At 45.2% G+C, this 27,494-nt stretch overlaps 1 protein-coding gene across 8 annotated transcripts in view; it reads right to left on the bottom strand.

Moving 5' to 3' along the window:
• Positions 1 to 27,494, bottom strand: part of PTPRF (protein tyrosine phosphatase receptor type F) — a 386,594-nt gene that overhangs the window by 81,530 nt on the left and 277,570 nt on the right. For 6 of the 8 annotated variants that reach the window (XM_086752933.1, XM_086752932.1, XM_086752934.1 and 3 more), the window contains exon 7: positions 11,447 to 11,557. In XM_086752933.1, the coding sequence (XP_086609059.1) occupies positions 11,447 to 11,557 (111 nt within the window). Of the gene's footprint in view, positions 1 to 11,446; positions 11,558 to 20,341; positions 20,360 to 27,494 lie in introns of all 8 variants that reach the window. The other 2 variants (XM_086752931.1, XM_086752935.1) reach the window with 1 other exon arrangement.

Below are 27,494 nucleotides of genomic sequence, written 5' to 3'. Positions count from 1 at the left end.
GGTGCAGCACTGGAGACACATCAGCATTCAGCATACTGACATACTAATAGCAAAGTAAGAGAGAGCAAGATTGTGGAGCTATGCAATTTGCATTCACTCTCCGAAATTTCTCTGATGAAAATAACACAACATTAAGGAGGGGAAATAAGAGAAAAGATCCACTGTATCAAGATAAAATAACTCGTTAATAAATAACCTTGTAGCAGTCACAGAGCAATAATTAAATGCATGGGTGAGCAGTACACACTTTTAAGTAAAGCTGGAAAAATGTAAGATGTAATTATCAGTGCCAAACAAATTATAAGCACGGCAAATCCCAATGGAATATTTAGAAACTAATTTCTGGCTTCACATTAAATATTTGTGTACGTGGGTATTTTTGGTGGGGTGGGAAGGAGGGGTCGACACAAAGAATGAGAAATTATCTGCTCCTGCTGGCTTATAACCATTCTCAGCTGCCTCCCCTCAGCTAAACCATGCGGCTAAAACGTTTAAGTGCCCTGTCAAAGGTTTATTCTCCAGAGGTGCCTGAGCCATCACAGCGGTGCTCCAAAGTCACTGAAATCTGGGAGGCTTTGGGCCTTGGCTTTAATTTCTTCTCCTTTCTTCCTTGTTCTCATTTTTCATCATTGTCTTGGGCTCAGGTAATTTTAACCTCTACGAAATCTATTTTTAGAGGGTAAACAAGGGCCCCATGCCTCAGTACAATCTAAATGAGAGCATGTTCCAGGGAGAGAAACGGGAGCGAAGTCAGTGTACTGGAACAACTGCTATGACAACTTGTTAAAACTTGTTCCAGTGATGATTATAAGATCAACTCATGCAGCTGCCTGATGGCATGATGTGTGAGAGGAGGCAAGGTCTCTTCCCTGTGCCACCCGGGAGCAGTGCCGGGCTGGAGAGTTGCTGTGAGCATCCCTTGCCTCCAGTGCGTGTGGAGGGATGGATCCGCATGGTACCTGTTCAGTGAAGGAGTCATCTCTGGAAACTAGTCAGGGCTTCTGCCAAAACCACCAGCTTTCCCCAGCGTGAAATCATGAGTGCTTCAAGCTAGGTCTGGAGCTAGATTTAATTTAAAACCTGGAGTCACCTTTCACTATTGTCCTTTATTCACCCACCTCTGTCTCTCTGAGGGCAGCAAGACAGAGAAAGACAAAGCACAAATCAGGTTTTGCTGAGTGGCTACGAGCTCCTGCGCACGTTGCCACGGGCCTCCCTGAGCAGTCCTCGGTAAGGACGGGGCCACTGCCAGAGCCCCCTGCTCTCCTGCCAGCAAGATAAATACCCAGCCCCGGGCAAGAAAGGAGAGGCAGAGCTGCTCATGCAAAGGGCCCTTGTCCGAGCAGGGAGAATTGGTCACCCCCAGAGTGGGGACTGCCAAGGAGCGGGAAGCTGCCTCAACACAAGGGCCTTGCATCTCTCAGCCAGCACCCCTGCTGCCATGGGGCAAGGGAGGGCAACACGCTGGGTTCTCCTCCAGCTGAGATCAAAAGTAACTTTTCGCCTTTAGAGAAGGTTAAAACTTTCAAAGCTACAGGAGAAACTGAGGAACCCACTCTCCCTAGCAGCTCGTGAGGAGACTGGAGATCATTCTGATCTCTGCTTCCAAAGACTGCTCTTGATCTCCGGCCAGAAAGCAGCAGCAGTTCAGAGTTATTAGACTGGCACCTGGCACAGGTAACGGGTTACAGAAGGACCCCACAGACAGTAACATGCACTTCTTCCCACCCTACCTCTGAACAAAACCGCCCTGGCTGGCATGTGCATGCAAAATATATATTCTGTGCATTTTAAATCTCAAGCAACAAAGGCATGCAAGCAAAGTATCAATGCCATCACCAGAGTCACAGCAAACAGTAAGCAAATTTCATCAGGCACACTGTGGCTGTGCCTGGAAGGGAGTCAGAGTCCGTAGGGCCCCCTCCCCTTTTGGGGATGGCTCTCCTCTCCCTACTGGTAAAGTCCCATCTGACGTGGCGTACTGTAGATGGATAAGAAGTGAAAAGGACCAACCTTCTCGCTGATCTGAGAGATGAAAGTTTGTTTTGTTTGATGGCAGAGTGCGATGAAGATGAGGAGGGAATAAAAAAAGACAAGGAAAAACACAGAGAGTAAAAACAGGCCAAGCTTCATCTGTCCGCACACCACTGAAACGACAAGACAAGACTACAGAGGTCAGCCATGACTTCCCACCGTGCACACACACCACTCCATGTCACCGATAAGACGGTGCCACACTCGCACCGCGCTGGCTCGGAGCAGGGCTGGCCCCTCCGCCTCCTTGACCTGCTCACCACTCGTGGAGGCAGGGTGGAGAGGACCACATGTCCCACACACACTCACATGGAGGGTTCTTCGGGGGAAACCCTGCGCTGGACCAGACGCTGGAAGCACAGACACGTTTACATGTGCAAAACTCTCACGCACACACACAGAGCAAAGGACTCCAGCCATCGCACAGACTGATGTGCTCCCATGCACCCACTCCAGCTATAAAGATGATGGCAAAAGTACTTTAAACCCATTGACCACACACTGGGAAGAGCATACACGTAGATCCAAATTTTATCAAGTATGAAAGAAAAGTTCCAAGTGGTGAATGGAAAATCTTCAACCATGAGGAGCTGCTCCCCCTCTCCAAACAGAGAGCTAAATGCAGCAGAGAGGTATTAAGCAAGTGACAGGCATGTGCAGTCTCAGCTGGGCTCAGTTTCGGGAGAGCCTTATTGGTACACTGTGCTGCGAGTGAGAGATGGACAAGAAATCAGAAGGACAAAAACACCCAGAGAGAATTGAGCAGGTCCCAGTTTTTATTCCTGCAGGAGAGACAGTAGAAGGTTAGTCGCATTTTCCTTATAGACAAAGGAGATCTTATTTCTCTCGCAGGAGTGACCTCACTCCAGCTACAGATCTGTGGCGTATCAGCTGTAATCGAACCGTTGCTGAGAGAATACAGAAATGGATTTGATAGCCAAAGACTGCTTATGAGTCACATTTTTGATGGGGGAAGGAGAAGGTGGGGGGAGGAACTTGCTTTCCAGCAGAAACACTGCAAATTAGAGAACAGCATGTGGCATTATACAGTGCAATACTACAGTCAGCCATTTCCAGGACAGGATTTTAACCAACACTGACACGGTACAGATCAGGCAACAAACTGCCAATAACAGCTACAACAGTGGCCTACGATGTGTAATGGAGCCTGCAGGAGAACAGCAAAATAGTTGTTTACATTTCTGCAGTTGAACTGATACCAGGGGACCAGAACCAGCTGACTCGGAGCTTAACTGGCCTGTAAGCAAGGGCCACATGCAGTGAGGACCCCGACTCAGACATCCTCAAAACAAACAGTCCTAGCTGAAGGCCCAGGTCTCCGCTGGTCTACTTCAGACAGAGGATTTACCTCCTGGTCCACAAAACATTAACATAAGGCTCATTTAATCCTGTGAGACCCCGCAATGGGAGGGAACCTCTTTATTGCTGCTCCCAAGCCACTACTTTATTTCCTAATCTAATGGAGTGAATCGCATCTGCACGGTCTCAGCAGACAGCAAGGGGCTTCGGCCTTCTGCTCAGCTCTTCCCAACAGGGAGGATCTGTTTCCTGCCCTTGTCTGGGGAAGGACAATGCTTCCAGCAAAGCAGGTGCACCCGCGAACGCCTGCATTTCTGGAAAGCAGCACAAACATCTCAAAAGGGCAACACACACTCCAACTGCTGCAAACAGAGACCAATCTGCTGCACCCACTGAGACTGTGAGACTGAACGGCAAGAGGCTGGTGAAGGGTGTAAGACTTGGGGGATGAGGATGAAACAGCTACGGGAATGCTTGTCCCCTGCTGCAGAAGTGCAGCAGCTACAGAGCCGCCCCCTGTCCTTGGGAAGGGCTGACAGACCCCAGCCACACCAAGGGGACTTGTGGTGCCGTGTGGCCTGCCCACGGGAAGGGAGAGGGGTGCCTCTGAAGCTGGAGAATGGCCAGAAGCTTTGTTTTGGGGAGGCCAGCAGGGATTGCGCTGCATCAGTGTGCACGGACAGGAGTAGGCTCCGGCAGTGGCTTTCCCCACGTGTTGACACTTCAGATTAGAGCTGGAAAGGTGAGGAGACACATGTGAAACAAGCTAATTCAAACAGATTACTTTCTGGTCTGTCAAACAGGAACAAGTTTGGGGCCTGCTATTTGTCACTAATTGCTGGATTATCTCTTAATCTCTTATTATATTGGTGCCTTATGTGGAATAAAAAGTAATAGTAGGCTATTATGGAACAGCTGTAAGGCAAGAGGGAACACCTGGGCAGAAAGTTCTCTCTCCTTTCCCTTTTCTTAATGCTTAAACAGCTGCTGCTTTATCTGAGATAAACCTGATAAATTGTAAATTAAAAGTTTCACCTCCTCATAGATCCCATTCACATTCTCCCTTATCTCCAGTTCTCTACCCACATCGCTCCTAAGCTAAGCAGCATGTTTTACCAACAGGTTTTCTGCTTTTTTACAAAACAAATTACTCTGAGCAGTGACAGCAAATAACATCTGCCCCCCACATAGGGACAGAAGATTTAAGGCCGGGGTTACCCTGAGTATCCCCTGTGCAGAGCACCACAGCTCACCAGGCTCCCTACTGTGTTCTTACGAACCTGAGCTGCCTGGTAGCTAACTTAAAAATGCCAGTCTAGATGCAAGACAGAGCAAGTCAAGTCACAGCAGAAATGTCACCAGAGGATAGCAAACTCCAGAAGGTAAAAACAGGGCTCCTTTTGAGATCCAAGTTGAAACAGCAAAGAAGCAAAGAGCGAGGCCATATCAGAGATGCGTCTGCCAGTCCTGATTGTCAGACGGCTCCAGCGCTCTGTAGGCAGAAATTCCCATGCTGACTGAATTTGGCTTTTACCCTGCCACAGACATGCTTGTCTTACGCAGCAGCAGCAATATTCTAACCACAGCATCTTGTTGCAGAAAAAAAGGAGTCTGCATTTATGGGAGGCTCTGCTTTTGCGTATTCTCGGGCATAAGCTCCCTGAAACAAGGCTGGGGCTGTGGCCAGGATACGAATGCACCGATCTGAGGGTTTAGATCACTAGCTCAAACAAAGGAACACATTTCTAAAGCTTTTCAGAGTGGGAAGCTAATACTTTCCTGAAAGCAATAAGAAAGTTCATTATCCCAATTCGCTCTGCAATTCTGCTGGGAACTGCCAGCATCTGTCCTGTACGCAACACCCTCTGGTGTTATGCAAGGCATTAATATAACAGCAAACCCAGACACTTTGGAATCCAAGAGACACAGAGGTTAACAAAAGCCCAGAGGGGGACGAACCTGTTCCTGCTTATCTCCAAAAGCACATCTTGTGTCTGAAGGACTCCACATAAATCAAATTTCATCCTTTACAGCTTTTAGAGGTATAGAGGAACAAAAGGACAGATTGTCTTTTTTACGCCAGATTACATGAGAAAAAGACAACCTCCCATTATACGCAATGAACAATGTTCTCATGCCACAGTGATGAGTATATTCCGTCCTAGAGAGACAGGCAGGATGCTCAGGGCACCCAACCATCCTTTTCCATTCATAGTGCACACACATGCATGCATGAATTCAATTAAGAGCAGAAAATCTCAGAGCACCAGAGATGGATTTTCTAACCCTTTGTGCAAGTGGATATGGAAGGGGAGGGAACGGACATTTAGTCGGCACAGATACGCAGGCCTAATTGTTCCACAGATGTCTATGCAGGTCATGTGGGGAGGAGGGGGGAAATAGGTTTCCAAGTCCATTTCTGTGTTGCATTATCATGCACTGAGCCACCAGCCACTCTTCTTCTATTTTTCATAAAGGTCATTTTACAAATAATCAGTCTTGAGCCTCGCATTGCACTTTTAACAGTCAAGGGACTTTGCAAGGAATAAAACTGTTAAGCTTATTTAGTTGAATTCTGTAAAGCACATCGAAATCTTTAGATGAAATGTGCTAGCAGAAGGACAAAGAACAATTATTTATTAAACCATGATCATTATAATCATTATGGCATAGCAAAATGCTCATAGAAACACTAATGGTGAACACACTTCACCCCAGGAGAAAACATGACAAAAATATTCATAGTAATATACGGGGAAGAGAAAACTTGGCAGCAGCTTCTATGTGCCTCTGTGGCTCTGAAGCCAGCTCCAGCACGAGGATGCACTCAGTAGCAGCAGCACGAGCCTCAGTGCTGACTGAGCAGAAATGTGCGGCTGGTGCTGAGCGCTGTGCAGCTCTGGCCACGCTGCTGGCTGCGCTCCCTCTGAGCCCACTCACAACTAGCCAAGGTGCGTCTGCCCGAACTACAGCTGCCTTGACTTTGGCTATAGCTGTAGCTTCAGCACGGAGCAGCACCTGGGGGCAGAGAAAATGAAGTTAAAAATACTGAAATCCCATAAAAAGGAGTGCACTTTCTTCATCAAAGGGTCACTGCTCTGTCGCATTGCTCTACTGCAGTACTATCTTGAGGTCAGGACTGCACAGAGCGTACACAGGGAGATCATGGCCCTTCAGACCCGCAGGCCTCCTCTGCCACGTACCAACTGCTGACGGGTGGTTATTCTGTGGCCTCTATCACAGTCTGTTTTGGCTTCTTCTGATGGTCCAGGGCAGACATCTGTCCAAAGCAGCAGGGTGGGTCATCCAGTCTGATTCACCTGCCCATTCATGTTTCCTGTCATCCAGGCATCTCCCTTCTAAGTCTCTCCAGTCTCTGCTCGTCTGTGATTGCTGTCAGGCACTGGCAGTGCCCCGCTCTGGTCAAGTAATATCCCCCGCATCAACCCTGACAAGAGGCAGGCTTAATGAAGCACATCGCCAGAAGTGTGCATATAGCTGAGTTGTAAACAAACGTATTCCCCCTTATTTAGCCATTCTTCAGACATCCTCAGTTTTGGTTGTTGACTGCTTGACCACTGTCCTCACTTTCAGCTCTTTTCCTGGCAATACCCTCAAGCTTTGAAATCTGTTGCTATTTTAACTGTTTTAATATTACATAAGCAGAAAATGTCCTTTTTAAAGGCTTCAAGTCTTGTTGCTCCAGGCCCATGTCAGTCATTCAGAATTATTATTGTTTACACAAGGTCCCCACTGCAGTAAGCACCATATAGCTGCAAATAGCCACTTTGGTGAGCTCCCTCCGTGCCTGAGCCTAAGCTACTGCCAAGTCCCGAAGTGTAAAACCCTGCGGAGGCCAGAGAATCGCTGCTAGGGACAGAGCCACAATCCTAATTTCATTTTGGGCGATGGCTCCTTAGTGAAACTTGGCAAATAAAACTTCAGACTCCAAGCAAATTTCCCTGCTGTCAAACAGAGCACTGCCCTGACCTTCAAGAAGCAGATCAAGAAAGCACAGATTTTTTTCAGTAATACCATTTCTATTTACTGCAGTCTGATTTACTAGCTTGCGATTTGGGGACAGAGGAGACAATTGAGTTTTAAATGGTCTTTTTATAAATGCAGCTGTGCAGCTGCTTCTGTACAGTATGTGTAGCATTTTGGGCCAGGGAACTTGCTGCACTTGCCCCACCGGACCGTGCCTTCAAGGCCTGAAAAGCAGCACTTAAGAAGTGAAAACTGGGCAGTAGATTTCTCATTTGACAGGAAGTATACAGCCAGTGCTTCAGTAAGTACTATTCTAATAGCATCTGTATTGCTCACTGCTGTAGGCAGCACTGGGGAACACACCTAGTGAACTCCACAGTGTATTAATAAGGATATTCTTACGCAGTCTTCCTGCCCATCTGCTCCACTGAAGTAGGAAAAAAATAATGCCACGTGTAGAGAAAGAGAAGGGCAGAAAAAAAACCTTTAATACAGGGAAAGAGTCAAATAACAGTGCCTCTATTCAGGGGAGCACCACACAGGCCAACGTCTTCACAAGCATTTCACAGGACAAGACTTTTGGCTGAAAATGCTCCTCTTTGTGCAGATGTCCCTGAAGCTGCAGGCAAATGAAGAGTGAAATGTGTTCATAAAAAAAGCAATAGCATAGGTGAATCAGTGCAATCATACTGTACTCCCAGTGAGCATGACGAAATGACATCACCTTTTTTTTTTTGAAACTTTTTTTCCACAATCTGCCTTCTACTCTTAAATCAATTTCTTGTATGCCTTGAATCAACTTCTTGGATTTTTGCTGCTAAATTAGACAGTAAGCTCTCTGGATTAGAGGAATTACATCTTCCATACATTTCTATTCCCTTCCCTTCTCCCTGCAGCACCATCAGGTCCCCAATCTAATCATTGTTACAACGCACTGTGGTACATGTAACCACGGGCCACAAATGGCTGAGTGTTCCTTCACGATGCTAACGACAACATCCAGACCAGCACTGGCAAGCATGCTCGTGCTGAAAGGGCAGGAGAGGAATATGCCACTGTGTCCTCTTCGAAGTCTCGATGCCCAAGATAGCCACCTTGCCCCAGCGTGCTCCCCGCTCTTGCTTTCACTGTGTTCTTGTCCCTCTGATGGTCTGGACATTTTCTGCAACTCTCCATGCAGGGAGGGCTGAAGAGCAGCAGTGGGAGGCAGTCAGCTCCCAGTGCTGGTCGTCAGCCCCATCCTGGCTCTGCAGCAGCAGACAGATAGACCTGTCAGTTCAGAAGCAGAAGGCTTATGAGGGTTGCTTTCCAGCACACTTAGTAAGATGAAAACAATAGCTTCAAGGAAAATGCATCCATTTTCCTTTACAAATCCCTGGTGTGGAAATGTTTTAACTTTTAATGAAGTCCATCTGTGCAGAAGTGCTGGCTCTAAAGGATTCACAGAGACAAGACATTGACGTAGCCTGCTCCTTCCTCCTCCTGTTCTTTCATTGATACAGGAAGCCCTGAGCAGCGCCTGGATACTCCTCCCAGCACCCAGTATCTTCCTTTGTTAGCATGAAAAATATGATAAAGATGCTAATGAGCCTGTGCTTTCTAACTCAGCACACTCACAAAGGATTACCTGGGAGGCTAGGAAAGGGGAGGACATGATAAAAAACATAAACCTCAAGAGTCAAGAGACAAACATTTGAACTACTAAAAAACTAACAGGCTGTAAGTGAGAACAGTCACAAGCAGTCCTGAGAACTGCACAGGGTGGAAATTAGTGCTGCTGCTCAGTACCCAGCCATGCTTTCCGAGAAAGTGGCCAGCTTCTTGGGTATTCACGGCAAAGAGGTCAGTCATTATGAAATCACCATGCAGTGGCGGTGCAGCCGATACACTTAATTTCCACGGTAATTTAGCATTAATTAAAGTCTTCTTTAGTAAAGATGCAGGCACTTTCTGAAGACCCTACTGGAAGTCACTAATCTGTCTAATGACAAAGCTATAGGACTACCACAAGAAGAAAAAACGGGAATTCTTTTATTCTGCATCCCAGGTCTGAGAAAGTAAGGTATTTTCATTCTTTTCCTTGCTTGTTAAAGAAATATGATATTCTTCTTGGTTTGACTAAGTTTTTGAAGTCATTAACTAATATAGTAACAGTATGACTTTTTTTTTGGTAGAACATTTGCTATCAGAACCTGTAAGCACAAATACCATCCAGGACCTAGTACACACAGTGAATTTCATCTGATAATAATTTATGGGGTGTCCTGCCTTAAATATACAGGAGGGCTTTATCAGGATCACACAGGTTGGAGACTGACATTGTAAAGATTATGTGCAATAAAAAGGCTTGTTCCAGAGATTTATGTGTAAGAAAATGACAGTTAACAACAAAGAACATCTAAGAACATGCTTTCTTCAGTGAACATCAGGATCCTCTCACACCTGCAGACCATCCACGACTCACGCCTAGCTCAAACAGGAGAGATGAACCTTGCTGAGCAGCAAACCAAGTGTAAAGTTCAGTACACTCCTCAGTCCTACAGGATTCACTTGCTAAATAAAGAGTGTTCATTAGTAAGAAATCAGAAAGTTGTTAAGAGTCGGTTTTTCTACCTCTTGAAGCTCCTGTGCCTTTTTTCAGCCAGATCGCTATAGAAAACAGAACACTGAGAGTCTGAGCATGTCACAGGAATCAAAAGCATCGCAAATACTGCAGCAAAACGTCTGAGTGTCCACACAAACATATGCAACAACAGCCAACCTGGTAACCAGGATCCTTTCCCTCAGAGTGCTAAGTGACAAAGTGGGATGAGTTTTAGTACAGCTTGCCTGAAAAGTGAACTTGCAAGAACATAGGGAGCTTAAAATCATCCACAATTACATTGTAAGAGTGAAATGAGTGATTCCACTGAATAGATACAGTTTCATCTTCTGAATACGCTTAATTGGATACTTCAGTCTTCCAAAGACTCTTATAATCCAAATTACGCTGCAAAACAAAAAAGCAGTCCCCCAGAATAAGCAAACAGTGCCAGAAGCCACCCCTAGAGGCAAACACACAGCATGTGAACACTTAATCGTTCTCATGTCCTCTTTCCATACTAACCAGTGCATATACAGCTTTAAGATTGTATTTTCTTTCCTCAAAACAGAGGAAGGGAGAAATGAAGATGAGATTTTATTATCAGACAGTTGATTTGCTATGTGGAAATAAAATCTGGTTCTAACTTCCTAACAAACAATGGGTTGCACCAGCACAAGAATCTTCTTTCTCTTCTTGGAAAATCTATAACTACATTTCCCAGGGGTTCCTGACCTGTGGCTCTGGTTATAGAGTTTCAAATGAAGCAGGACAATTTTTTCTTGCTGAAATTAACAGAAAGCGTACAGGGAATGTAGCCCTTGCTTCTCTTCAAGCTAAGTGAAATGCCTTTAATGTAGAGGAAGAAAACTGGTAGAAGACTGTCCTAATGTAAAACCTAGTTAATTCTGATATGTTGAAAACAGTTTTAAATCAGCAACACAGCAAAACCATTAGAAAAATCACTTTACATGAATTGCGGCTAATTTCCAGCAGGTTCCCAGTGTGAGCCACTAATATTCAGAGGCTCAGTCACTGATGCATATAAGATGGGTTAGGACAACTCCAAAAAGCTGTTCAGTTTTTAAAGATACACATTCCAAAGCAGAGGCCTAAATATCAGCTCATTTATAGCTGAGCACCTCTGGCTCATTAGAGCATGACCAGTTTACACTGCTCCACCAAAGGTTAGTTTATACTAAGAGGATTAAGCACTCCTCGATCCCAATTAAAATAGCTATGACACAAAGTTAAGGAGTTCAAGGGAGAAAGGAATTCCAATTCTTCCCATATTTCAGCATTTTACATAACAGCAAAAATAGATTTCCAGAAATGTGAGTCAAACCAAACCTGGGTCAAAGATATCCTTGAACTTAATTTGCTGTTTTTTGAGCAAAAGGCCACATCACACAATCCAGAAAGTATAATCAGGGCACTAACGCAGGGAACGTACTCCTCCACGGAAAGCCATGGAGTCTTTTGGGCAGGAGGAGAGTGACCTGCTTGGGTGGAAGATGCTCTTACCTCGAACGTAAAGGTTAGCCGGGGCAGAGTAGCGAGTTCCTGCGCTGTTGGTTGCAACACATTCATATTTGCCTTGGTCTGACTCCTCACTGTTCTCTATTTGCAGAGCTCCTGCACACAAACAAGATGACACAGACAATTCAGGTTACGGCAAATCTGGTAATGGAACAGCCAGTCTCAGAAAAGGAAGGCCATACCCCACGCGTTTCGAGTATCTTCCCGGATAAATAGATCACGATGTTCCCTTGACCAGCAGGGTACCAGCATGCAACCAAAGGTACCCAGTTTGCTGTTAGAAGCTTGTGAAATTGATTATTGATTTTTTTTTAATGTACAGGGAACCAGTTACTGACGTATTTCCAACCGCCCCAACCAGTTCTTTTAATTGCTTTAATAAAGGAGAAAACCATACACATACACACATATTAATTACAGCTTTGTACGGGACTCTTGTCTAATAAAAGGACCTTTAATAAGCTTTTAATCAAAACAGCCAAGCACAAAGCACATTAACTGTAGCTGTTTGTTTCTTATCTGATGCACAGAAAGCCTACCAAATGCTCAACAAATTGCAACCTTCCTGCAGAAACTGGCAGAGTCCCCTCTCTGCCACTCACCACCCCTCCTTCCAATAGACACCCCTTTTTGAGAAAACACTTCGCCTTTCATCAGCTTTCTCCATGTCAGTGATCTCCTTGTTTTTTTTCAGAATTCATTATACACAACATAAAAAGATAAGAAACAGTCTGCGACAGCAAAGATACACACCAACGCGATCCCCCCACTTTGCTGCACGGCGCTCACGTGAAAGTCACCCTCCCTTTGCCCCAGCAGTGCCTGCTCCTCCAGCTTTGGGTTTGCAACAGTTGCTGAGCCCAGACTGCAAGTTCCTTGGGACACGATGCGATCCCATCCCAGAAGCGCCAGACGCATGAGGGGCACATCTAAATAACTGCAATAATTGTCAGAGCACACAGAGTAACAATTCACATGGGCGACCTGTAGAGCACCCATGATGTGGAAGTGAGCGGTGGTTTTCTCTCATCTGCTCAGCCTATTCCACTGGTGTCCAGCACCGCTCGGCCTGGGAGGCTAGTCTTTCATCCATCTCCTTGCCTAGCACAGATGACTATAAAACTGGGTCCCATATGCAGAATAAAAGATGGAGAGGCAGAGAAAGAAAGAAGCAGGACGCATATGACAGTAAGCTGGCACTGCAGGAATGAACGGCTGTTGGCTAGTCACTGAAGCGGCTGGTGCTCAGCCTGCTTCCCCCAGGCAATGTGGGAATAATTTTTAAGTGCCTTCAAGTGCTCAAATTCTGCTGGTTAGGATTGCCTATAAGAAGTAAACTCTGCTCGCAAACCATATACTGAACTAAAAGAAAATATTAACCCCTTTGCTTGTAAGGATTTGAACTCATTTCTGCCTGCCACGGTTCAAAATGACCACTGAGACTGGCACTGAGAATAGCTGGTGAAATTGCCTTCTCCCTTCTAGCTGGTTTAAGCTGCAGAGGTCAAACTCAGTTTTTCATATCATCAGAACAGAAGAAAAACTAATGTGAATCAACCACTGCCACCTACATTATTTAGAAGGATAAATTGAGACTGTAGCATAAGTCTATAAGTCATGGGGAAAAATGAACTTCCCTGGGTTCTGCCATATAACAAGAATGATGTACAGAGCCCTCCCTATTGTTGCATTAGTGCTGGAAATGAGGCTTCAGCTAGACAGAGAAAGCTGGTTTGCAGAAGTCCTTCTACCTACTAACAAAAGGACCTGCCAGCTTTCCCCAGCCACAGGGCTCTCTAGACACCCACAGGCCAAAGCCCACAGAGCACCGCTGCTTAATTCAGGGAGAACGCTGAATTTCTACACGTTGTCCGGGAAAAACATCTCCAAGCAGACAGCAGCATGACAGGCAGCAGAGCAGGACGAAGCTTTCCAGCACTGACAAGACACAAAGAATCAGAGAATCTAGAAATGGAAAAGACCTATTAGGTTATCTTGTGCATCCCCAGGGGCCAGGGCAGGATTACTCCCTGTTGTAAATGTACTTGTGTTCTGTCCAATGCCATTTTAAATGTGCTGAGTGACAGGTCCTTCACCACTTCCTCAAGGAATTGATGCCACAGCCTGGTTATGCTGTGTGTCAGGAAGATTTGCCTGGAACTCACCATCTATTATCCCTTTCTTAATTTCTGCTCATTACTCTGTGGGCATGCATGTGCAGCAGAGTTCATTCTGAGTGCTTGCATCAGGCTTGGCTGGGAAAAGCTGCTTGCTGCAAAACATACTAAAATTTGAAAAAAAAACCCTAAAAAAACCAAGAGTGGATGTCATCATCCGGAGGAAGATCCTATCTCTGATTTAGCCTGTAGCCCTCATCAGCTGGATGGGCTGAAAGCAGAGCCAGCTTCAGGTGACAGGCAGCAGTGTCTGAGTAGAAAAAAAGTAAGATCCGTAGATAATTCTGCCATGAACCTTTTTATATGCCTCTTTAAGCCATTTTATACATATCACCGGTATTTATACCCTTTATACTTGTGATCATCACGCCTCTCAAACGTTGGTTAGTCAAACTATTTTTTATCTCTAGGGACCTCAACATCAGTGCTGGAGAGAGAAGAAAACATAAGACAACAAAGAAAATCAAGGCAGAGGGGAGTTCCAGATTACATGCTGTTATTGCCTGTCAGTCCTGCAGCCAATGCAGACCAATTTCTAGAATCATACTATAAACATGAAACATGTGTCAGCAACTGCCTACAAACTGCTTAGGGACACTGGGCAAGGGATTCTGGGTTTGTATGGGCTGGCACAGCTATTCAAACTGTGGTGCGTCAAGAGAAAGAGAGAACCCAGAAAGTAGAAGGAGGGTAACACTAACCTCTCAACTGAAGCAGAAAGAAAATAGTTACCACAATAAATCACCATTAGACAAACATACAGATCCTGCAGTACAGCTGACAGCTAGCAGAAAGTGGAGGGATCAGTGTAAACTGACGGCAATCGGCGGGACTATAGGGGATTTCTTGAAAGACAACTTACAACTAAGTGATGGATACAGGAAAGTGTAGGGTATGCCAGGGTGCAGAGATTTATGAATAAAGTTAAGAAGCTCAGACGTTGCTGGGATCAGAAAGCTGGAGACATAAACACATCTGAGCCTTGGAAAAAACTTCCTAAGTGTACAACGCTCCAGGCCCTAGTTCAGTCACCTCAGAGAAAGGCAATAGCTACATCTCTCTGAGGGTTCAAGTCTAGGCTGGACAGGACATGACCTACAGGAAAGGAAGAACTGAGTCCTGGGTAGCTCCTTTTCTTGAAGTTCATAGAAGCTGCATCCAACAACCCCCAAAAGCACAGTGAATTCCTTTGCTTTGACAAGTGCAAAGAAACTGATTTCTATTCCTAGCCCTGTCAACATCTCATCTTATAATCTTCTGCGCCTCTGCAAACCAGGGCTAGGAAGGCTGATTTAGTTTTGTTCATTACTTTGGGATTTACGTTGCACAAATTGCTGAGTAAGGTCTTGTTCACACAGGATGGTACTGCAGACTTTTCATCCGGACTCCTCCAGTGCTCCTGTGCCAGCTGTTTTGTTCCCATTTGCATGGCTGAGTCCTGATGTGCAATCAGATAGCACAGCTTCAGTGGATGCATGAGGACCACCTACCATCATCCTGTCTGTATGTGTACAGAGAGGAGCAGCAAACAGCTTGTCTGGGAGTTTGCGGAGCTCTGTGGAGGTACACGCGCATCAGAGCAAAACCTCTCTCTGCTGAGCACCACTCAACCTCCACTGCCTCCTAAGCACCCTGAACCGCAGCAGGTTCAGGGCAGCCATTCCTCGCCATGCTGTGAAGTCATGTCGAGCTCACTTGTGGCTCAGATCTGTTCCCAGCAACACATCTCGGCTCTTCAGAGAGCTGACAGCTCCTGAGAAGAACCCCTGGCTGCTCTCCAGTGCCAGGGAGAATGGTGACAAGGCAGAGGCTTCTGGGTCTGAGGGCAGGAGCCAGACCTGCTGACTGACAAGCGTCACTTACAGGTCCTTTACTCCGTGCTAGCATCTCCTCGCCAGTCCTTTCCCTCCTCTCCTAGCTTTTTCTTTTGCTCTTTAAACTCGGGCACAGACAGCAGCCCTGTTAGCAGCTCTCCAAGATACTTATCTATTCAAATATACTCGTGCTCAGGCAGAATCATTAGTTGCAGTGACAGTGGTTAAAAGAGGCATTTAAAAAGTGCACTGCACAGAGAGAGCATGGGGAAGGCAGATCCTGATAAGGGCACCAGGTTCTGCTGTGCCATGGAGGGCTTGTCACTCTCTCCTCTAGGTGACAAACCAAACGTAAAAAGCCTGGAGCTGCCGTACAAATCTATCTCTTTGAAACTCTGCTCTGTAGCTCATTGGGTGCTTGTGCTCTCTTCTCCTAGAGAGCACTGCATGGAGCTACACACAGCAGCTCTTGGGGCAATGCTCTTCTGTGTCTATTCAGATTGGAGCTCCATCCCCAGCAGCGGGAGCCGCTCTGTTTCTCTGTCAGGGCTTTCACAGCTTCAGCACCCCTGGCTCAGAGTGGAGGGGTTGAGCTTTTGCCATGGTTATAAAATTAGACATGGAAATACTCCCATAAGTACCCAAGAGTCAGAGGAACCAGGCAAAAGTCACAGCACTCATCTAAGGAAAGGACTTGCAATGCAGACGTTAACGAACCCAGCTACCTGACCACGGCCCTTCCTCTCAGGGGAGAGGTACATGTTGACCACCCTGCACACTAGAGCACATGGCCACCCCAAACCCCTCCCTTCTCTTTCCCCTTGCCTTCCGCTGGCTTCCTCCATGGAAACACCACCTGACTTTTCCTGAAACAGTATTCATAGCGACCCATTCACTCAGGGCTCAGGTGTGGGTCTCAGTTCCCCTTCCGTTAAAAATTCCTTCCAAGGGAAGGGGAATCCTCCTAATAAAATTCAGGGAGCCGTGGAGAAGGGCCAGAGGCAAGCCCAGACCAAACAAGGACCCATAAATGTGAATATGGTGGAGAAAGAGACACTGCAAAGCCCTGACAATGAGGGAGTTGGACTTTGACACCCTGGCTGCTGCCCGAGATAACCAACACTTGCTGTGTGAGCTGTGAAAAAAAAATGAAAGACGCCAAAATCATGCAAGCATCACTAGTATGAAAATAAGCATTTCCCATGTTCACTATTTTTTGTAATTTCTAACAGCAGCACCTCCCAGCTGTTACCCAGGATTGCACCTAGCCTCCACCAGCCATCAGCCCCGCCAATTACGCAAAACAAGATAACTACAAATATATTTTCATTCTTAGTGTTCGTTATGGTCATTATGCCTGAGAGGCCGGTGACTGACATGCAGGGGGCCTGTTCTGGATGGCAGCGCTGCCGAGAAATCACTCTCCTGTGCATCATGGGCAGCTGATAGCACCCAACTGCTGCCACCAAGCCGGACTCAGGTAGAGAAGGAGGAGAGGAGACTCAAAGTGCTCGGCAGCACGAGGTCTCCCCTTAGACAGCAGAGTTTTGGGATGCTCTGATCTCCCACCAGCGGGTACAGCAACTCTCAGGGGACTCCGCATCAGAAACAAACCTACAGCACTGTCAAATGCACAGCAACGCCTCTGTGTGCTTCTGAAGGGACATGAGTCAATCTGAATCCTGACAGTAAGAAACACAGCATTACAAGCATTTCCAGGCACCCAACCTCCCCCCGACACTGTCTACTCCTGCAAGCATATGTTCTCATTTTAAAATTGTTTTCCTTTTGATTTTTTTTTGGTGACTGAAAAAGCTGAAGAAACAGGGAAAAAATCCTATCACATACAAAGTGCAATCAAATGTACAAACACATGCTCAAAAAGAGACAGCAAAATTCTTTTAGCCTCCTCTAATCTCTTCAGATAGCTTTACGCTCCAGCTCTCAGGATAGCATCGAAATACTGGAGCTATATTTAAACCAGTTCGCTTGGGACTGGAAAAGGTTCAGCTGCAGCTATACAGAAGTCGGTGCGGGTGTTTACCTGGCTTCTCAGACAGACAGCTTCTGACACCCAAGTGAGCTGATCTAAAGTTAATTCAGACAGACCTCTGCTACGCTGACGTCTGCAGGGAAGAAACACTCTTATGTACAGGAACCTCAGATATTTCCTGTGGTGACAGAAAAGTAACAAATAAATCTGACTGGAGAGGGAAAATGTTGAAGATGATGGTATTTCTTTACCTCCTCATGTGCATCTGATCTAATGACTGTTCAGTCCAGCCCCCACCAGAAACAGAACAGTGCTCTGCTCTCTCTCACAGCCTAGGGCAGGAAAATGCAGCTAGGTTTCACAAAAGGTTGAGTGAGTTCAATTCCAGAGAAATGCTGGAAATGAACACCTTATATTCTACTTGGAAAATAAGAATGAGGCAGAACTTGCTTAAACATGGACTTGCTGTTACTATCTGTGGGTCCCCTTAAGAAGCCAGCTATTGCCTAATCTGATGGGCATCTGCGAGCTCCAAGTCTTTCTGATGAACAAATAGGGATTTCAAGATTAAATCACTATCTGGGGCAGTCCCGGACGGGTAAAGAGTGAAGCTACAAAACCGAGATTCTGAGTTCTAGATGGGAGCAATTCCCACTTCTGGGAAGCCAGAGATGTCTTGGACAGAAAAGGACCAAATATATGGGAGTAAGGTCGAACAAGGTGTTTAGAGAGAAAAATCTCCTCCTGTTTGGAGGGGTGCATGGTAGAATTTCTCAGGTTGTCCTCCCGCTAACCACACGCTACTCCCTGCTGCATGAGTTCTCTGCTGCTCCAGCACAAAGGCCTTGCGTACCAGTCGAACCTCCCAAATACTCCAGACACACAATTCCTAGCAACGGTCACAGCAGCAATTAAATCAACCCAAAACCTCCCCTTCCACCCCCAAACACTATTACCAAAAGAGTTCGTTAAGAGTCATTAGTTCACCCTTCCTTTCAGACCAAATTAATGGATTCCAAAGCATCAAACTTACCTTAATGAGGAACAAGAGTGCAGCTGGGTATAGAACATGGCAGAACAGTCACTTCTACATGGACACAACCTCACCATCATAAAAGCACTTTCATCTAATCTGTCGTTATCTTTAGAAATTCAATGACCTCTCTTTTAAATAAAAGGCATTAGGCTGACAGAAATCCTCTGGGAAAAGCCAGAGAGCAGCACGTGGCTTCTGTTTGCTCTCACAGAAATGTCATCTTTGACATTCAAACAGGACACATATATTTTAAATAATGTCAAGAACATTCTCAAAATACCTCATCAGGACTCAAACTGGGGTGGGAAGGGGGATGGGGGTGCGGGGAACTTATGTTTCATGAGATGGATAGTTCTTTTCACAGAGATGTGTTCAGTTCCCACGCGGGACGTATGGAGCATCCATGCGGTTCTGGTGCTGAGTCACTAATGTCATCAGAAAGGGCGGGCACGCAGCGAGCGCGTCGGGAGGCCCCGGGATGGCTGCGCGCTCGGTGCGCACGGCTGGGAGCTCAGAGTACTCGGCTACTTAGCATTCAATCTGTCATTTCATTTTAGGATTTGCAGTAGAAATAGGAGACGAAGAAATAGTTTAAGGAGCTTGTAACATCACAGCTGTCAATCTCCAGCATTCCAAAGTGGGGAATGACAGATATATAAGCCCATTCATATCAAAATAAGGTTTGTAGTCCTTTTTCCTGACCCAGATTTGCCAGAGAGGCAACTTAATGCAAATACGCATCAAACGGCTATTCACATCCGCTCTAAAATCAGTTAATGGGAGCTGAAAACATTAACCCCCAGCAACAGAACCAGTTCCAAAGAATCAGATTATTAACTTCCAGCAGTGATTCAAGGAAAAGGGGGAGGAAAGGGGAGAAGAGGGAAAACCGAATGAATGAGGTTGTGCTGATTTGTAGGTGGTAGTCAATCTATCGAGAAATCCAGGGGTCAGTCAACAGGGGTAACCAAAATCACAAGAGAATTCAGAAGGGCCTTAGAATGTAACACCGATTAACATACTATACTTAATCTAAAGGGACAGCTTTGAGTGTTTAGGCTGGAAAAGACAACACTCCAATTGGAAAGTCATCACTGGTGCATACAGGCTGTGAAAACTAGCAGGGACTGTGCACACTGGGCTGTCAAACCAGGGGTGGGTTTAATTAATGAAGGCTTAAAGCAGCCAGATGTGCTTCTGATTCACCCACTTAAAACAAATCTTTGTGCTGCAAAGCAACATTGGTATGTCCAGCTCAGAAGGGGCGGTGTGTGGCAGTGGTTCTCCATTCCACCGCCACATTAGAGGGTTAGCACACCTGAAGGGCAAACAAGAGGAGTGCAAACAAAGGTGCTCCTTATCTCAGAGCCAGATGTGCTCAAACTTTCAGGAATTTATCTCCTGATTAGAGTTTCATGCCTGACAGCAGCAGCAGAGAATGTGACTGTTCTCTTGTGAAAATGTTACCTCCTTACACTTACACCAAAGCAATCCATCTAAAACCCCCTAGAAACAAAACCTGAGAGGTCACAACTGCGCGAGAAGTTCAGAGACTTGTAGGAGTTGCAGGAGACATCAACCCTCCCATGGCAGAGGCCAGGGACCATTTTCCAGTTTGCAAACTTTCCGTTGAATAACCCCCTTTCAACAGTGCAAAATCGCAATGGATGAGTCTACAAGAAATCACGCTAAAAACCAACCAAAATAAACACACTAGTGGGAGAGTGCAGATGAGCGAGAGCGCTGGCAGAGTTAGGGCTGAGAGTAAAAGCTGGAGATGAGAAACACTGGAGGAGAAGGGACGAGGCAGACAGGAGATGGAGTGACATGACAACTGGAGGCACATTTCAGCATTCTTACCTCTGATCGGTGTACCACCTGGTGAGGTAATTTGAATGCAAATAAGATTAGAGAGAAGCATTAGTACAAAGAGGAAAGGAAGAAAATTGTAACTAAAAAGCAGAAAGTTTTTTTTAAAGCTAGAATTTGTATTAGCGCAACAGGAATAAACAAAAAGAAACTGATGTGCAATAAAAGTCAGAGTGATACTCTCAGGAGGTTAGTAAAGCTCATCGCTTGCAGGAGTGCAGCATCCAGCCCTGCATCCTGCCATTAAAGCCACCTCCCTCACGAACGGGGGCCCGACTAAACCGCCAAGGTGGCATTGCTGGCTGGCCTGACCGCTTGCATTCACCCACACCACCACTGTTCAAGCAGTCGAGATGGAGGACACGTTGGGAAGATGGTGCAGTGCCCCTTCGTTCCCCATTCAGAACAAGGAGGGAGTGTCCTGGGGGCTGTGTGATCGTGAGTGTGCTGGGCAGGAGGGGTGGAAAGCTCATGGTTGCGGGCGCTAGGTGCAATTTTGCTTTCAGGTTAGAATGACCAGTGGGACAAAATCTGGTCGCTTAAAGAAATTAAACTAAGGGGAGAGTGTAACAAATCAGTTTTGAGCCATTCTCTGCATTCACATAACCCTTGCATCAGGTTCCCTCTGGCAAAGAAATTGGTGTCATGCAGAATTAACTTTACATACAGAAGTATTTAGAAACAAAGTAGTTTCTGGTAATATAACAATGGCACGCTAGCCAGACCTCTGTTGTTCCTGCCTAATTTGGACGTTAGCTGGAGAAAGGAATCCCTACCCTCTTTATAAGGCACTGGAGATAATTTTACATGCGATAATGAAGAGTATCTTATAAGGAGGGCTTCTCTGGGAGTGAGGTTAAGTTGTCCTGTTGCAACGATCTATAAAGGTTTGGTTTATGAAGTCAATGTGTTTAGCAAGTGGAGAATCCACTGGTCAGTGTCTTGAGTTCAGCGTACAATCAATAACAAAGCGTGATTGAAGGGGAGATGCTCCAGCTTGGCAAATTGGCAGGGAACCCTTCTAATCCCCACTTTTGTCCCCTTGGTCTTATTTTGCACATATGAAGGCTGTTAGTATAAGGGAGAGATTCATGCAGATCAGATCTGTAGGCAGTTCATGGTATGTGTTGGTTTTATGCAGATTTGTAGGATCTGAATACCAAGCACTTACCAAAGAAAACTGAGGAGTTTAAACAGACAGAAAAACAGGGTTAAACAGGACACAGTGTGTCAAATCATGTTCAGTGTATTGATTAATAAATACCAGTATGCATACAAGAGTGTCGTGTATCTCAGATTTACAGCTCATTCCATTATCCACAACAACGATCACCCAATGGGAAAGAAAGACAGAAAAGAATTTCTGTAAATATAAAGACCGCATATTTTAAGCATGTTTAACTTGCCTCTTAAAAAGTAATTACAATATTTATACTTATTATTTTTCTTTCCTAACTACCCTTCCTTTAGGCAGAGTTTTTTCTCTAAGCAGGAGCAGCAATTCAAGCCACTCATTTTAGCGCTCTCCTCTGCCAAGATGACATTACCTCATTTTTACTTTTCAGTCTGGTTCTATCTTCCGACATATCCACAGATGACTGAAGCATCAGGAAAGATCTCGCCATGACTGAAGTTGTGGGCAATCTCTCTCTTGCAATAATAAATCTGCTGCTTATTTATCTATCTTAGTAACGACTGCTACCCTTGACAGAACAGTAACATCCAGAGATACTCGCATGAAATAGCACAGCGATGGAAAACAGGGTTATTTCTCATTGCCTGTTTGGAAAGTTTGCCAAGTGATATTTTTGTTCTGTTTGGCCTAGGGCCTCCCCTCTCCTGTTCCCCTCCCCTCCCCCTATCTCCTTCCACAATTCTCAGAGTTAAGAAAAGCATCACTACAGTGTGTCACCTCCCACGGGAGCAGTGCAATGACTTTGAGCACAAGCCCAAGGGGCAGAAAACAGGACTTCCTCCTCTCTCATATGGCTGAAATAGGGTTTCTTGTTCTGCCCTAGAACTGAAAAGATTTGCAGCAAATCTTTAAATCTGCTCCCTGTAGAGGCTAAACCCTTTCTCTAATATGCAATTGTCTACACAGAGCTCTAGGAGCAACTGCGTACTTGAAGCAGGTTCCCTAAAACGTAAGTGTGACCAGCTCATTTTCTCCTGCATTAAATCCCAGTCCTCCTGGCCTCCAAATGTAAGGCAACTCCTGTGGGAGCTGTGCAGAGGCACGCCGTATTTAGTGCAGTGTTTGTTCTGGGTCTCTCTCACCTTTGCAAAGTTAAGACATTTACTCTTCATTCAGAGGACACCATTACAGAGAGTGTACAAGGCTTTTCTGTTGGACCCCAAATTTCCTCATCCGGAAGGAATAAAAGTTTCCATTCACCCTTTGCATCACAGGACAATGCATCTCTGGCTGTTGTCCTTTCAGGATGTCCCTCAAAGGAACCAAATCACAGCACATAGGCCACAGAGTGCCAATGTAAAAGAGTCCATCAAGTGATGGAGGTGCCATCACCTGTATGGTTACTGAGGCCAACTTGTGGCCGCTTTATGCAAAGGGCACTCCAAGATCAAACTTCAAACCCAATGCCTTGTGTTTGAAAGATTTGAAACACTCATAAGAAAGGAGAGTTTATTTCTCCTTCATGATAACAGACACTGAATAACACCCCATACATTCACTTTGATCAGGAATGAATGCTGACCCTGACATCCCCTGTGTACTGGAAGCACACAGCCAGGCACCCAAAGCAAGGCAAAACATAGGATGATACACTGGAAAACCCCCTGGGATTATTTACATTGGTATTTCCCAGTGTGGAGAAGAGGCTCTCCTGGAGAAGGGACTTCGCTCTGCTGACACAAACTCACTCCAGACTTACCAACAGACCACTTCCCTGTAGGAACCTAAACCACCAAAAATCACTCCAAAGCAACATCAAAGAGAGAAACCAAGGCTCTTGCTGGCTTAACTGGGCACTAGGGCAGTGCAACGCTGAATCCCAGAGAACTCCGACAGTGCTTTCGGCTACTTCCTAACACAGTTTTAGGGAAAACTATTTTCAGAAGTGAAAGCACTACAGAAAAATCTGGCTATTTGTCACCAGTCGCAACAGGGAGTTCGTGTGGATCCCATCACTGCTGTGTGTGCCTCACACAGCAAGACCCAGATGCGCAGTCTAGGTTCTTCCAGGACATAAAACTTCAGCTGTCAACTAGTTGGACATGATATTTTTTCAGCCCTCATCCAGACAGTTCTTTCTGAGAGAGCATCCATCCACATGTGGGCTTCCTGATCCTTTTGGATAATCATAGAGTCATAGAATGGTTAGGGTTGGAAGGGACCTACCTACTCTCCAGTTCCCATTCTTTTGGCCTTCCTTACATGTCTTGTCTCAAGTCAGTGCTCATCTGATGTCTGGACTCACAGCTGTTTCTTGCCAGGAGCTGAATGTCTTCTGCTGGGTACTGACTGCTGGCTATTACCAGTGAAGCAAGATATGGCTGCCACTGCTATTTCATTGGGACAGGCACCATCTCTTTTTGCAAGTTTGCTCTGTGTATGTTGGGTATTCCTTCTGTTTCCACGTAAGTAGTGCTGCTACCTATAGGATCAAGACTAAAATGAAAACGCTTGCTGGTAACTCTAAAAGCATAAATGCAGCAAGATGATCTGGTGAGCCAGCTCCCACTGCTTCTTTGCTAGAGGCACCTACACTTTTCCAGAGAGTCACTGAAGTCACCTGCAGAGCCCTCTTCGATAACTTTGCTTGCAGTTAACTGCCTGAAAGCCACATTAGGGTCTAGGGCATGGTTCCATAACTCAGTTAATTGATGGTGAGTAAAACAGAATAATACTTGTTGTGAGATCAAGTTCTTTACTAGATGAAAGATGACAATGCTCCCTGAATTTCTGGAGTTTCCTTACATGGCAAAGATATCTGTATGCTAACATTCGGAATAGTTATTTATTCTAATTTGACATTCTATTCATAAGTTTTCTGAAGACGAAGGTGGAAAAGCAATTCTTCAACTAGGAAATTCACTGGAAGCTTTCAAGAGCTTTGAGTATGAATACCATCCGAGTTGCTTTGAAGTCTTCAGCAGCTTATGATCCAAGAACCTTTACAGAAGAATTGTGAACCATCAGTACAATCTGATTTATATTGAGAGAGTTTCTGTCCCATCAGCAACTAATTTTAAAATACAGTTAGAGGAGTAGCACTGACCCTTGCTGCCAGAACTCTCATGTACCACCATCTACAATACTACAGTGTCTGTAGTACTGTCTGGACAGTTTTAAAATCAGTTCTGTCAAACAGGTTTTAAATGAGTTAGCATGCTGGGGAATTTTCCCAGTCCAGAGCTGGCCTCAGATCCTGTGTCAATGACTGAAAGGCAATGACCGAAGCTATACACCCTGAGGGAGAACAGGGAGCTGTCCTGAGTCACTGCATTTGCAGAAAAGCAGCCTCTCCACAAGAGGTGGGAAGTCTTAGCAAGATGAGCAAGGGCGAATTTTGCTATAACCAGCATGAGTCAGAGACCTTGCTTTTGCCTTGATCTGTGACAATGGAGATGAAAACCTGCATTTGTTTGTGTTCTCATCTCTAGAGCAATTAGTCCAACATGTACTAGCAAGACTACCCAAGAACTGGACTTTAGAAAGTATTACGCATAATTTGGGAGGAACAATCTCCATATCAGGGAGAAAGGAGGGAAAAAAAGCTTCCCTCCCCCCACCAAATGTAAAGAGTTATGCTGTCAGAAGGTTTATTGAGAAAAATGCATATATACACATATAGATGTAATTAGTAAATGAGGGACGGTAGGATACAGGGCAGATTTATAAACTGTGCATTGGCTCCTGACAAAAGCACCAGTCCTCTGAGGTTAAAAGAGCCTAAGATGATGGTTTGGTTTTCTTAAACCACAGTCTCTCTAGTACCTTGACAGAAGATGAACAGACCTCTAGAAATTGATGTTCGGAGTGCCCCTGGGCACATAATCTGACTGCATGCACATTCAAAGACCTGCCTGAAGCCCCCAGAGCACAGCCAGCCCACAAAACCATGAGTCTGAGAAGACAGCACCTTTCCCAAACATGCTCCTTCTTTACCTCTAGCTATTTATTCTATACTAGGAGCCTGAAGAAATGAAATCATCCCTCAACCCCCTCTCTAAGTCAGACTCCAAAGCTGCTTTGACCTTTATGACCTATATTTAGTACAGCTGAATAGTAATATATTATGTACTCGTTGAAGGTCGGACACTCTACACATGCAATATTGGGCTCACATCGTGCTGTAGCTATTTTAACTATATTACATCTGTCTAGCTTTTATTGTGTTTTAATTAAATGAAATTAAATGAGCGTGTATTTAGATTGAGATAGTATAAACTGACATTCATGCAGATATGCCAGGCTGGCTGCAAGATAGGATCTTAATGGAGCAGAGACTTTGCAAACTATTAAACTCTCCCATATAATGAGGTATCTATTTAAATACTCTTATTTGAAAAACAACTCTGCCCCACTACAGTGCAGTGCTGGAGTGCTCTATTAGCAGCTTGCAGGATGTATCAGAGACTGCCCAACCCATCACATTACTCACACATTGTGACTGCAGTCAGGTCAGTGGGACTCAGGTACTTCAAAGTGCAGGCCCTACTTTGTATGAACTACAAACACAGGAAAAAGCCACAAATACAAGCAGGGGTTCAATCTCTGCTCCGTGAGAAGAGGTAAACTTCTTGCTCTCCACTTACGCTAGGGTGGAGTAGAGCCTTGGTGAATCTTGGCATCGTATCACCAGGTCGCTGAAAATAAAACTCATATTTGTAAGTCTCCTGCATTGAACTGTGGAAACCTCCCTTACTACATTAGAGAGCTAATCAATTTCTTTCGTGAGTCTGAGTACGCGTGCTGCTCATTGATTTCTAAAAGGTTCCCTTGACACCTCCCTTGGTAATTACTGTGTCTTCAGCAAGCAGCCAGCTCTAGAGTTTGAATCCCAGGTGAAATATTCAATTGAGATGTTGCTCAAGAAGAGCAAATCGGAAGCAAAACTTGGACACAGTGACAAGGTTTACTAGTTTGTTTTTAAACTTTCTATCTCACTAAACTTGTGAAGCAGCTGGTAGAGAGGCAGCCAAGTGCCTGTGAAAAGAAGGCTGGAGAACGTACAGCAAGTGCATCAGGAGCTGCCTTGCTGCTCATTTATGGTAATTTCTGATGCTGATTTAGTCAGCTATGAAGTGAAACACATCCATGTGCACTTTCCTATTGCCGTTTCCTAAAGCTTCTCAGAATAATTAACAAGTGTGATATTTTCTTTCAGCACAAACAGATCAAGATTAAACCGTGTTGTGGGGGAGATAAGCTAAAGGTCACTGGGAAATTTCATAAGCTATAAATGCATTAGTATAATTAGCGCTCACTGGTACATCAAGGTGGGATCAGGAGTGTCAGGCTGGGTTCTATTTTTGATGAGAGTGATGTCTCATTACCCACTCCCTCAAGTACAAGCCTACTTCTTATCATCCAAGCATCATCAGATTTATGCAGAGGGCTCCTGTTACGTGGAAATGTGTCAAGATGCTCACCTTGCTAGGAGGAAGATGGTGTTGCTCTGGCAGCAGCACTCATAACAAACAGCTTTTGAGTGCCCAGAGACACATTGCGGCCAGGCAAGGCAGTCTGCCTCTGTTTAAGCATGAGACATTTCTAGACCGAAGTAGTACCAGCTCTGTTCCCTTCTGCACTTCGTATAGGGTACTGTGGTTTTTTTTGTCCCCAGACTAAAGCTGCTGTGTAGTGCTGCTGTGCATTGTTAAATAGCCACTGTAATTCGCGCTGGGGAGCTGTACTTCATCAGTGAATAAAGCAACATTTTATTTTCTTTAATTCTCTAATGGGCCTTACAGTCCTGGGACATCGAACAGTGCAGCAGAAAAACAAGAGTTCCTCGCTAAAACAAGTGCATTCTTAGCCACCCACAAGAACTAACCGTCTGTATTTCAAAAGCTAGTATTTGGCTTATCAAACAAAAAAATCAGAAATAAATGATATATTTTAAAACTGTGTCCACCTTCCTTTGAAATCCGTAGAATTATTGCTTCTTGGAATTTT

Source organism: Chlamydotis macqueenii, chromosome 8 (genome assembly GCF_036417535.1).
Source record: "Chlamydotis macqueenii isolate bChlMac1 chromosome 8, bChlMac1.mat, whole genome shotgun sequence".
NCBI classification, from domain to species: Eukaryota; Metazoa; Chordata; class Aves; order Otidiformes; family Otididae; genus Chlamydotis; species Chlamydotis macqueenii.
The sequence above is the reverse complement of the archived record's forward strand: the minus strand, read 5'-3'. Positions and strand labels throughout refer to the sequence as shown.